We start from the raw sequence: 13,542 nt of genomic DNA on the forward strand, positions 1-13,542 counted from the left end.
CTAAAAAGACAAAGAGGTCCTAGAGCAAATCAAGCCTGAATTCTCCCTAGAAAACATGACTTAACTGAGGCTGTCATATTTTGGCCATATCATTCAATGACTCACTAGAAAAGAAACTAATGCTTAGTAAGGTAGGAGGCGGCAGCAAAAGAGGGAGACCACATTCCAGATGTATAGACTCAGCCAAAGATGCCATGGCTCTGAGTCTGAAAGACCTGAGCAGGGCAATTGATGATAGTGGAAGTTGGGGTTCTCTCATTCATAGTGTCACCATAGGTCAAGGTTGACTTGATGACAGTTAACAGCAAATGACTGGGGCTAGTGTTGGGATGGAGAAGAAATCAAGTGAGCACCCCCTTTGAGGGAGGGAATCACAGAGGCAAAAGCAGGCACCAGAAGAGCTGCATGGCTTTTATTAAAAATTACAGTCCCACAACTTTTCTCTTTTGTAATTCTCAATAACAACAAACAACATACAATGTGATGTTACTGCATTTCATTTGGCTACCACTTTTGAAGGCAAACAAAGCTGACAAAATGCAAAGTTGCCATGTCAGATTTTTTTATTATTATTATTTTTTTTTGCTAAATGTTTGCCAAAAGGGCTATTGATACAGGATTGCTGTCTTTGACAGCAGCATGTATCCCTTGTTATGCCTGCTCATCTTCTTAAAATCTTGCTAAGTTCTTGCTTCATGTATTGAAGACTCACAGTAGTTTTCATATCATTCTCGCCTTCAAGTTGTTTCCAACTTGTGGTGACCCTAAAGCATTTTCTCTGCAAGATACATTCAGAATATGTTTAACTTTGCCTTCTTCTGAGGTTGTGTGAGTGTGAGTGTGACTTGCTCAAGATCACCCAGTGGGTTTCCATGGCTGAGTGGGTATTGGAACCCTGGTCTTCCAGCATTCAAACCACTATACCATGCTGGCTCCTACCATGTTTAGCATATCATTAACATGAAATATAATAGCAGTAGTGAATTTGCTGAGTTATAAATTTCAAGGGCCTTGATTTATCTCAGGAAGGGAGATGCTGCTAATCTCACAATGGAGATAACACATGCATCTTAAACAGTTTGTTAAATGAACAAGTGGTGTTGCTTCCATTCTGCATAATAAGAGCAGAGGGCCTATAGCTTTTGTCAGTTTTGTTTTAGGAAAGAATTGACAAAATTACTGTTACACACTGGTAAATTTATTTAGCAAGCTGTTTTTACATTGCTAAGATATGGGAGGGAGGGAGAGGGATTTTAAATTTGATCAGGGCAATGCAGACATCTTGGGCAAAGCTTTTGCTGAACTAGGTGGCCGCCTGTGCCCTTTCTAGCAACTTTGGTTCAGGGGATAGTGCTGTTTCTTTCTCCACATTTTCCAGTTAACCAGCTAGCATTGTATACACTGGATCTGCCATCTTCCACAGGTACATGGATGTAAGAGAATCTGGAAGCTTTAGAGAAAAACCCATTCCTTGCTTTCCCTACTACGCAGGTCCTCTCAGTAAATTCAGAGGAAATGCTGGAAGGGGACACTAAGTTGAGACTTCTCACTCTAACCATGATCATTTTTTGCATAGATTCCAAAAATGTGAAGAGGAAGAAGAAGCTGCCCCAGCATGAAGCTGCACCAGAGTTAATGGCGACAGAAAGCCTGACAACTGAAACAACCGAAGCCCCGTCAGAAGAGAAGGTCTCAGACACAAAAGAGAGCGAGAGCAGTGAGAGCAGTGACAGTGACAGCGATGAAGAAAGGTGAAGTAACCACATTGCATGGGATATAAAACTTTGGCTTCCTAACAAATACCTATTTGGCAAGTTCATTTGCCTCTTTGAGCATCCTGTACTTGTGTGTAGCGGGGGAGGAGGGTGCTTTAATCTTTGGCATTGGAAGCCCATTTTCCTCCCTGAGAGCATCTGCTTGGGATATGATGATCATTGTAACTTTTTGGTCAAGTGTGTGGTCTGTACTGGCCTTAAGGTGGGTAACAGATAATCTTTGGAAAGTAGAAAATGATGAGTTTCTCCCCTCCCATATTATTATATGTACACATCAAAAAGCCAGATCTCAACTTCCCACTATTTCTTAGCATAGGAATGGGCAAAGCAGAGCCTTCCCATCAGCCCTAGACAGTATAGCCAATGGTGAGGAAAGCTGAAAGTCAAGAGTTTTAGTGTAAGAAAGAGCTACAACTCAGGCTTGAGCTATGCAGATAGGACTACATGGGATTCTCAGAGGCTGGGTGTCATCAGGGTGAGCAACAGTTGTGTTCTCATGTTCCCATACAATGAATCTATTGTTGTTGTCATAGAATCATCATTGAAGAGTCATTCAGTATTCAAGCCCAAATAACAATGGGCACACATTGGTTTGTAATTTATTTTTTGTTTAATAAAAGTACCTGTTTTTAAAACATAATTAGAGTAAGTCTTATGAAGCATTGTTACAACATTGTCAAATTTGGGCACACTGTTTAGAATCCTGTTAGTTAGGCTTAACTAGAGTAGATCCTTTGACTCAAGTGCTGAATTACAGTATAAATTCTGTCTCCTCTCCTGCAAGCTCTTATGTAGACTCCTACCACCTTTAAGTGACCTTCCCCATTCTATCTGTTGTCCTATGGTCTCAGTTACTGTAGCTTTTGCAAGTCACTTTTTCACAAGGGTCATTTTATAGCATTCTCCTTTTAATAGGAACCATTGTTCTAATAGCTCTGTCATGACTGGGCAACTGTGCCTCATAGTGAAGAAATGTGGCACTACAGGCTGTGGATACATTTAAATTGAGAGATTGAAGTGGTTGTGTTGGCTATAAACATGTTAACAGATTGTCTGGTGTTTTGGGGCCAGGTATCATCAGTATGATCATGATACTCAGCTCTATTACTTCTTTCCACCTAATTCTAAGGAAACAGTTCCTGTGCTAAACTCTGGAAACTATAATGGACTGTGTGGGGGCAAAGAAATTGAAGCTTAATCCAGATAAGACAGAGGTGCTCCTGCTCAGTCAAAAGACAGAACTGGAAATAGAGATTTAACCTATGTTAAATAGTCTGTTAAATAGGGTTGCACTCTCAAATCTGTGGTTTGAAGATATTCCTGGATTCAACTCTGAACCTAGAAACCCAGGTTTCAGTGGTGACCATGAGTTGCACAGTTGAAGCTAATGCCCCAACTGCACCCATTCCTGGTGAGATCTGTCCACCGTAACATATGCCTTAGTTACATCCCTTTTGGATTACTATAATGCAGTCTGTGTGGGGCTGCCTTTGAAAACTGCTAAGAAACTTCAATTGGTACCAAGAGCCTCATCCAGATGGCTAGTGGTGGCTGGTTACAGGGAGCACACAACTCTTTTGTTGCAGCAGCTCCACTGGCTACCAATCTGTCTCTGGGTCCCTCCTTGCTCTCCTTCCATCAACAAGTGAAAACATCTTTGTGCCACCAGGATTTTAGAAATTGAATGTGGTGGGTTTTTTTTTTAAATGATGTGCTGTACAGTTATATGGTTTGTAAAATCTTTTAAAGAATTTTAATTTTTTATGTGGTGTAGTGGTTTGAGTGTTGGATGGTGACACTGTAATTCCAGGGTTCAAATCCACATTTGCCCATGGAAACCCATTGGGTGACTTTGGGCAAGTCACATTCACTCAGCCTCAAGAAGATGGCAATGACAATCCCCCTCTGAAAAATCCTGCCAAGAAAACCCCATGATAAAACCTATGGTGTGCCTTAGGGTCACCATACGTCAGAAAAGACTTGAAGGCACACAACCACAGCAACAAATGTTTAAACTTTATAAATTGGGTAATTGTTTTTTTAATTAACTTTTATATTTATACTTTTATTAGGGTTATTGAATAGTTTTTAAAATCTGTACTATTTTTTAAAATGTTGTTAGCTTGGGTCCCATTATTGGGAGAAAAGCAGGGTATAAATGAATAAAATAACAACAGCATCAACCACCATCACCACCAAACAATGTCAAGGTGCACCCCCCCCCCCCAAGGATCCTCTTAGTGTGCGTGCCAAGTCTCACTTGCCCATGCTTCAGTGCTGGAACTATGGCAGGCACAGTTTTATTATGATAGAAGATGAATAGATAGACCAAGTTATTCACATATATCTGGATTTCCAACAGTTCCCCATCCCTAACATAGAAGAAAGGCTGGGTGACAGATTAGGGTCATCTTAATCTAATAAACATACTAAGCAAACATTATTGCAACCATGTGATTTCTTTCTTTCTTTTTTACTGCTGTTTCTCTGAAGGACTCCAGCCAAACAAAACATTACACTTAAATTGTTTGTTTGCATGTGCCTTCAAGTCACCTGTCAACTTATTACAACCCCATGAATTTCATAGAGTTTTCTTAGGCAAGGAATACTCAGAGGTGGATTTGCCAGTTCTGAAATATAGCCTACAGCACCTGGTGTTCTTTGGCAGTCTCCCATCCAAGTACTAACCATGCCTGACCCTACCTAGCTTCCATGTTCAGACAGGATCCAGTACCTCCAGGGTATTTAGACCCCCTACATTTAAACTAGGGCTAGAGAAAGTTCATTCCCTGAGCCTCCCTTTTGCAGCCCTCAAAATCCAATTTTTGCCTCCAAACAATGCAAAATGCAAGATAATTGCTTGTAAGTACAATAGTTTGCTTTCCCAAACACCTACAAACAGCTTTTTCAACTTAAAAGCAGTAAAAAATGGTGACAAAAAATGAAATGTCACTACTTCTGGTGTAGTCCCACTGTTCCTTTGGAGAAGAGGCAAAATGTGGTTCCTACACTTATCCATAGTTTCCCATTCCCAATAATGCATCTTTGTTTTTCCTTTAAAATAGCAGAAGGGGAGCAGAGACTGAACAGGCCTGGGTCATATGGGGGAGTGCCCAATGTGACCTAAGACAAGATTCTCTCTTGACTGCAAATGTGTCATAACATCAGTCCTGAATGCATGCAGGAGTCATGCCTTGTCAGATGATCAAGAGATTAACTCCTGTTAAACAGATTTAAATGTGTTGCTAAAGGAGTAAACATGTATAATGATGTGCTGCCAAAACAAACATTTGTTTAGCCTGGATTACAACATGCTTGTCCCAATTTCAAAGAAGATCATTATGACATTTGTCTTGGAAGAAACTCGGGCATGTTTTGGTGGACATTTCAAGAAGTGAATCCAAGAGTTTTGGGAAGCAACTGTGCAAAAAATAAAGAAACAGTGCAAAAAATAACCGAACCATTTACATACATGTTATATATATATATATATATATAGAGAGAGAGAGAGAGAGAGAACGCAAGCATTTAGGTGATCCTCTATTGAAACAAAAAAGATAAGTGCATTCAATATAAGGGATAGAGTAATAAAGGAATCTATAGAATAAAATATTTATTTATAAATTATAAATCTATATAATTAGACTTACTTAAGAACAGACTTAAAGCAATAGGTCCTGCGTGGCTGTATTTAGTACAGATAACTTCCATTTTCACTAAAAGTAGAACAGAAGGTCCCCTAAGAGTTCTATGTCTATTTGAGATATATTGTAGTAATGGTAAAAGTAAAACAATTGGACAAGTTTCAAGACTACATCAAATATTACAAGAAGAGAAGTTTGGAAAATCTAAAAGATTGAAAGTTCTATGGTAATCAGAATTGCCCAGGCTAAAGAAAAGGTATTAAAAGTACTTAATACATGGTACTACTACCCACTGAAACTATGCAAAATTAATAATGATCTGTCAAAGTTACATTGGTGAGGTTGTGGTAACTTTGCCTCCTTAACCTTCTTTCTGCTGGCAAGCAAAAACATTTTTGTTTAATTAGGCTTTTAATGGTCAAGCAGCAAAAGTTTTTATTTATTTGTGTGATTTATTTGTTGTTAATTTTTGTATAGCTTTTAAAGGATTTTATAGTGGGGATTTTTAATTGTTTTCCAAAATTTTATTGTAAACATTTTTAATTTACTGTGTTTGGAGGCCACCTTGGGTCCCATTTTGGTAGAAAGGTGGCATGTAAATGATGTAAATTAATTAATAACATAATAAACAGACAATGAGTATGGCTATCCTGACCAAAAATAGTTAATTTGGGGGGGATGCTAAACTGGATAAGTAAAATGTTAGGTGAAAGTGCACATTATAGAGGAGCAGTATTGTTTTCCATATTTGAAAAAGATAAATGTGCCAAATAAAGACCTTATCGCACTCTTTGTTAAGTGCTACAAGATTAGAAATAGTGAAATCATGGAAAACCTTAGAGGATTTTTTAAATACAGAAGTAGATAGAGTGTGGTCTATAGCACTATCCAAAAAGCTAACACACAAAATGAGGTTAACAAGAAGAGAAAGTAAAGAGAATAAATTTGTAGAAATTTGTAAGCCCTTTATTACTTAAGTTACTTGTGTGAACTCTAGATTTAACTTACCATCTCATCAAAATTTTATTTTAGAAAAAAATGTATTTTGAATATAAAGAGCAATATATAAATCATTTGTCTGTACTTTGAAGATGCATTATATTTACATTAATAGACAGTGACACATACTTGGTTTATTAACTAAGGGACTGAACAGACTGGCCAGAAAAGCTGGCTTCCGGGCAGCTTGAGAGCATGGCATTTTGACAGTACATGCCCCCAAGTTGCCTGGAAGATGCCCAGCTGATCAGACTGGGGGCTTTAAGCTGCTCCAGGGACATGGCATTTTGACAATGCATGCCCCCAGAGTGCCTGGAAGCCTCCAGGGGGTTATGCTGGGGTACCTTAGGCAGCCCCAAACTTGCCCAAATAGGAAGCAGATCTTTTCTGCTCCTATTTAGGCCACTGCTGAAGGGCACTTTCGAGACCACAGTGTGTGTTTGCCATGGTCCCGAGGCGTCTTCGGCAGGGACATCTTTAAGCTGCCCCTTCGTGGCCAGCTGTTTCCACCCTAAGATTGGAGGGTGGGAAGGAGGAATGGGAAGAGGGCATTGAATGTTATATCTTTAAATTAAAGAATATTTGTCATGGGAAAAATGTGAACAGTTTGGTGCATGGATGGGCTGTGCCTAACTTGGCATTCCTAATTCTGTTCAAGAGAACTTGATGGGACATGAGGAACAAGTTAGTCTTTAAACTCCCCTCTCTTCCCCTAATTCAGGGAGCAGCCAAACTCACGTGCAGGAATGAAGCGGCTCCGGACAGAACCAAGAGATATTGAGGTGATCCCCATTGAAGACCCAGGTAAGCAGGAGTGGAAAAATCATCAAGTTGTTGCATTTTAGTTAGTTTTGTTTCCTCCCCGAGCATGGCTCTGGAACACATAGCTAGGAAGTCTGACTAACAGTTTTGTGTCTCTGCAGTGAAGCGAGCTCGGGTTCTGGACCCTGAGGGGTTGGCACTAGGAGAAGTCATTGCTACATCTCGGAAGGCCAAGAGAGACTTGATTGATGATTCTTTTAACAGGTAATGTGGGGCAAGGTGTTGAAGGGAGTCTGACATGAGTGATAGGGGCTGTTCCTCTACTTCCGGAGGTTTGAGAAAGGTTGCTGTGACTAATCTTCTATCGGTTCTTCACCTTGCCTCCAGATACACCTTTAATGAGGAAGAAGGGGAGTTACCTGATTGGTTTGTGCAGGAGGAGCATCAGCATCGGCGCAAACCACTGCCTCTGGACCGGGATACGGTAGAGGAGTACCGCCAGCGCTGGAGAGAGATTAATGCTCGACCCATTAAGAAAGTGGCAGAAGCCAAGGCACGCAAGAAGCGCCGGGTAAGTCTGCACCAGTATTGATCACAGTGACGTGCAGGGATCTTTCTTGTCTCCTAGAACATTAGCTTCGAACTAGAGGTGCAAGGGATTGGGACTGAGACAGGCAGACAGGCACCACACACATATGTGCCCTGGGATTCTTTTCCTCTCCACTGAGTGCGCCATATCTTTCCACAGATGCTGAAGAAGCTAGAGCAAATGAAGAAGAAAGCAGAGTCTGTTGTGAATACAGTGGACATCTCGGAGCGTGAGAAGGCTGCCCAGCTATGCAGGTGAGGCTTCAGCTTCCTGTGTAAATTTAGCAGAGCCTGTGATATTAACACAGGAGGAAATTTGTGTGGCTGCTGGCTACATGCAGTGGGAGCAGGGGTCCTTTTGTCTCTCCCCCAATGGATAGATTAAAAAAGAACTCATTTTGGATCATAAATGCAGTTTCCCCTTGCAGTATGTGTTGTCAGAAAGGATAGGCTTCATGCTCATCTTTATGGCCTAAGGCTGAATCACATATTAAGGTTTTTTCTCATACAAGAATTAGATACACAGATAGGAATGCATGGTTTCTCCATTGGTGATATTTTCATGCCATTTTCCACAAAGCTCAGCTGGGCAATGTACAACAAATCATATAGAACAATAACAATATCAAAACATAGAAATTGGCATTAAGCCATAACAAAACTCAGAAGTACTAAAAGCAATTTCAAAGGCCAAATGAAAATGATGGCCCCCAGCTGGTTTTCAAATGGGGACTAATCTTAACTTTGAAAGGAGAACATTCCACAATTTGAGATCAATACAAAAAAACAAAAAGAAACCCCAAAAACGTTCACATGTGTTCAGCATACTGAATAGTTTCATTCTATTTGCAGATATTATCTTCAGATGGGCTGTCTTGTAGATATTAATGGCAAAATGCCCTATAAGATAGCTAAGTCTTTTATCGCTTAAGATTTTCAAAGTGAAAATTTACACTTTCAATTGAGCCCCCAAAGCAGTTAAGAACCACTGCAGTGTGCTAGACATTAGATGTTACAGATAAAGTAGAGGTAGACAATTGCCCAAAATCCAGGGGCTGCATACTCTTCACTGGATTCTCAACCTTAAATTTCAGTATGCCCCTGCATATCCTTTAGAGAACAGAAAGAGGGCAATTTTGCTGTTTTCCAAAAGACAAGCATGGGAAAAGGGAATGAAGCCTAAACACTTGGGAAGTGGTTATCAAATAGATGGTGGAGTTGTGTGTGTATGTTGTTCCAATAAACAAGATTTTCAGTTTTATAAAGTAGACTAGATGGTGCATGAGGCCCTTTCCAATTCTATGACTCTATAACTCTATATTTGGGTCTCCTTAGCTTCTTTTGGAGTTACATCAGTCCATTTTCTGGGTCTCTGATTAACATTCTTCTATTGTGTTAACTGCATTAGCTGGAAGCCAGGGTCCTGGGGTCTAGGTTTCAAACAAGAGGATTAAAATGGCCCTGGCGGAGTTAACCAGGATATGATAAAAATGATAATTAGAATGCCAGCAAAAGGTTTGGTTCAGAAGGAAAAGAAGGTGAGGCCATGGTCTAATGGTTCATTCCCCAGGGATTAGAAAGATAGAGTTTGATGAGCAGTTCTGAGGAAAGAGTTTCACTCTTAATTTTTCTCTCCAACAGCATCTATAAGAAAGCAGGGCTAGGAAAAGAGAAACGGCAAGTGACCTATGTTGTGTCCAAGAAAGGTGCAGGCCGGAAGGTCCGACGTCCTGCAGGAGTCAAAGGCCATTTCAAAGTAGTGGACAGTCGTCTCAAGAAGGACATGAGAGCCCAGAAACGCAAGGAGCAGAAGCCAAAACGGCGAAGGCAGAAATAAACTGTTTGTCATGGAGAGTAGGCTTCTCTTGCCTATCTTCAACATATCAGGATCTTGACAGGACATTCTGGAATATATAATCACACCAGACTCAGCAAGGAACAATTGATGGACCAGTCTTTGCCCTGTGAATACACTAGCATTTCTCTGAAACTCACATACTTGATGTTTGGTGCTTGATATATGTAGCACAAGCACTGGTTATATGAGCTGTTTGGACAAAGGCAATTTTTTTTGTTGCCCTAGTCCACTTGTGTCTTCAGAGTATCCTTCAGGGTTTCTGCCCTTCTTGTTTGTGTTTAATAAACTATTTTTCCCACAAATTCTTTTCAGGCTGTTTTTGTTTTGTTTTGTTCTTGCCTACAAAACATGTACTTCCTATCTTTGGTAGTGATCAAGACATGTTTAGATATGTGGCACTCCTGGTCAAGTTATAACAAGACAGTGGGTGGTCACAATACAGAAATTGCAGTTTATAAAAGTTACCGTTTTGGATTATAGTTTCCAGAATCCTCATGTTTCTGGGGATAATGGAGTTGTGTTCCACCACATTTGGCAGAAAACAGTTGGGGAAGGCTATGCATGCTCTCTCCACATTATATAGCTAGATATGGTTAACTTTCAATGAACAGATCCATGGTGAGAAAATTACTTATTTACTTATTGTTAAATTACATAATAGTTCCCTTCAGCTGAGTGCATCTCAACATGAGTATAAAGAGCCAAAGCATAATAAGAATACTAAAAATAACAGCTATGAAATTGGCTCTAAAAAAAGTAGCAAGCTAAAAACTTTATAATATGAAATATTTTTAACTGGCACAAGACATTTTGTTCTGTCTCCTTGGAGAAGCCATTCCAAAGGTAGGGGAACACAGCTGGAAGATTTTGGACGGCAGAGATTATTCATTCACTTACACTGTTCCCAAAATGCAGCTTATGACCATTAAAACGGAGCCAGATAAAAACACAATTGTATGTAAGTTTTAAATTTTATTATTAAAATGAGATTAATCTATTACTGAGAGCCAGTGTGGTGTAATGGTTTGAGCATTGAACTACGACCTTAGAGACCAGGATTCAATTCTCTCTTCAGCCATGAAAACCCATTGGGTGATCTTTTACCCCAGAAAACTCCATGATAGGTTTGCCTTCAGTTAGAAATGACTTGAAGGCACACACCCAACAACAATCTATTACTGTTACAAGCCCTTGCATTCCCAAAGTCTCTTGGAACAGAAGTTTTCACTTGTCAGCAAGACAAGAATGAGTTTTCCTTATGGGCACAATAGAAAAGTTCCTCAGAGATGGACATCGGTGTGCAAACAGATTTATGCCAGAAGAGGTGACCTTGCTCCAGGCTGTTTTAATGCTTTAAAGCAGAGATCGACAGCTGTCCACTATCAAGGGACTACATTAGTTTCCTATGAAAGGTTAACATGGCTGTATTCTTTAGGAGGGGAAAATTTTGCCACATTTCTGACCCTCTCTGGGCCATTTTAGGCAAAGGAGAAATTCTTGGAAAAAATAAAAGGCAAAATTACACCCCACTGCAATTAAATGGAAGGAGGAGAGGTGGTTATATTATTATTATTATTATTATTATTATTATTATTATTATTATTATTATTATTATTATTATTTTTAAAAGGGGGGAAGCTGCTGGGCCCAAAAATGGCCCTGGGTGTTGAATGTGATCCACAGGCCCCAGTTTTTCCACTCCACCTTGAAAGTAAAATATGGTACCCCACATTGTATTGAGAAAATCTGTGTTAACTATTTTAAAACTGGCAAGGTGTATTCCATACATCAGTTTCCAGAGACTCCCATCTCTTTTGCCAAGTATCGGTTATTTGTAAAGGGTGACCACAGCTGTCTTCGTTCCAAAACTCGGCTTGATGCAGATTGAAATTGGTCCAGATAATAGTCACAGCAATTTATTTGTTTATCACACTTTCAACCAACGTGTCACGCATGAAATGGGTCACAGGATAGATAGTTGCAATAAATAAATAATTACAATAAAGTACAATAGTTCAACAAAATTAACATCTGAAACATGAAAGGTTTTAAAAGGGGAGGGGAACACCCATAGATTAGTTAACAAAAGACATCCTCTATTTGAAGAATAAGGTAGCCTAAGAAAGGAGAGCAAAATGGGCATTGTAGTTGTCCATCAACAATTAGCAACTAGATACCAGTTTGAAGAGGCTCGCCATTGCCTTTGCCATGATAGTGAAATGTTATTCCTATCAGCTTACAGCCATTATTTCTAAATGTGCAACTCCATTTGAACTGAGTTTGCAGCAACTGGAGTTAGTTGATGATAGACGAGGAACATATGAAGAGGAGAAAGAAACTAGAACATTTCAAAAACAGCTCAAAAAGTGGGACGACAGAGGACTAATTGGGACTATCCCTGCCAAATCAGGGCCGTTGAAAGGTATGGTGTTTTGCATTAGCTGTATACCACTAAACAGAGTATGACTATTTGGGCTTACACATACTGGATTTTACACAGGCCAGAATGATCCTGTTTAAAGAGTTAAAAAAAATAGTTGTGATTCCTGTATCATAGATATCTCTGTACAGTGGGCCCTTCTTATACACAGATTTTTTTATACACGGATTTAAGCATCCAAGGTATAAATTTCAAATATCAAACCTTGATTTTCCATTTTTTATAAGGGACACCATTTTGCTATGTCATTATATTTAATGGGACTTGAGCATACACGGATTTTGTTATACACGGGAAATCTTAGAACCAAACCCCAGTGAATAACAAGGGTCCACTGTATCTGTAAAATGTTTTCCCAGTTCTACTTATCTAATCCCAATGATAGCTAATTTTGCCACAGAATTTTGGAGAGAATTGGACACTCCTCATTATGAGCCATTTCTTGTTAATTTTAACTAGATTGATTTTTAAGAAGAGCTATCTAAATGCATCAGCCTTTTCTTTCAGCTGCCTATCAGTATCTTATTCTGTATTTAGAAAACTAAGCTTGAATCAAATGGGGCACTGGGTGACATCCAATCATCCATAGGAGGAAACCTGCCTGCTTTGAAGCTATATCCAAGAAGTTCCTTCAAATCACAGGTAAGAGATTTCCTGATAAGGATGCAATAGGCTTAATTGCTAGGTTGGTCTTTCAGGAAGTTTCAGCATGTTGTATACAGTGTTCCAGGGACCTGAAATTCTGGAAGGTTTTTGAAAGCTTCACATCATAGTTCAGTTTCCAGGAAACAATCCCAGTGTTCAAAATTTGTAGCTGGTGTCACTCAGTGCGGGGGGGATGTTGGCGGGTTTATCTAGAAAACAGGTAAAGTTCAGCCTGTAGACAACGTGCATCTCTAGAAAACCCTAAGTACAGCCCGTAAGGTTCCCCAGAAGCCTCCCAAGGGCCATAGACCTTTCATTTGGGAGATTTGTTTTTGTCCCAAAACCACCCAACAGTTGCCAAAACTACCTGGAAATATGGCGGTGTGTTTCCCCTTTCTCTCAGCCTCTGGAAACCTCCCCAAATAACCCTAAGACAAACAAATAAACAAATAAAACTCAAACTGGCCAAAATGGCACACAAGAGTAACGTTGAGTCACTTTGGGTGCACCAAAACGTGCTGGTGCAACTTACCAGGCATGCATGCACACAGAGGAAATGGCCCCTTCCCCCTGGATAGTTGGTCCCCTCAATCTAGAAAAAGAGACAGGGCTCCAACTTGCCAAGAAATCACATAGTAACCAGTACTCTCTACCCTGTACTCTTCAATCCCAAATGTGTGGCAATATCTGCACTACTGTGAGAAAGGCACTATGTATTTCTTTATAATATTTTAATGCCTTCTACTTTGTAAACTGGCCTTCAAGCATCCCCAAAACAGATAATAATAATAATAATAATAATAATAATAATAATAATAATAATAATAATAA

At 39.6% G+C, this 13,542-nt stretch overlaps 1 protein-coding gene across 1 annotated transcript in view; it reads left to right on the top strand.

Annotated features, from left to right (window-relative positions):
- Window positions 1-9,928, top strand: part of FTSJ3 (FtsJ RNA 2'-O-methyltransferase 3) — a 29,539-nt gene extending 19,611 nt beyond the window's left edge. The window contains exons 16-21 of the mRNA XM_042476904.1: window positions 1,577-1,751; window positions 7,140-7,222; window positions 7,342-7,444; window positions 7,568-7,751; window positions 7,929-8,023; window positions 9,410-9,928. Coding sequence (XP_042332838.1) covers window positions 1,577-1,751; window positions 7,140-7,222; window positions 7,342-7,444; window positions 7,568-7,751; window positions 7,929-8,023; window positions 9,410-9,605 — 836 coding nt within the window. The 3' untranslated portion in view covers window positions 9,606-9,928. The remainder of the gene's footprint in view (window positions 1-1,576; window positions 1,752-7,139; window positions 7,223-7,341; window positions 7,445-7,567; window positions 7,752-7,928; window positions 8,024-9,409) is intronic.
- Window positions 9,929-13,542: the final 3,614 nt, after the last annotated feature.

The sequence above is a fragment of the Sceloporus undulatus genome, chromosome 6 (assembly GCF_019175285.1).
Source record: "Sceloporus undulatus isolate JIND9_A2432 ecotype Alabama chromosome 6, SceUnd_v1.1, whole genome shotgun sequence".
Taxonomy (NCBI): Eukaryota; Metazoa; Chordata; class Lepidosauria; order Squamata; family Phrynosomatidae; genus Sceloporus; species Sceloporus undulatus.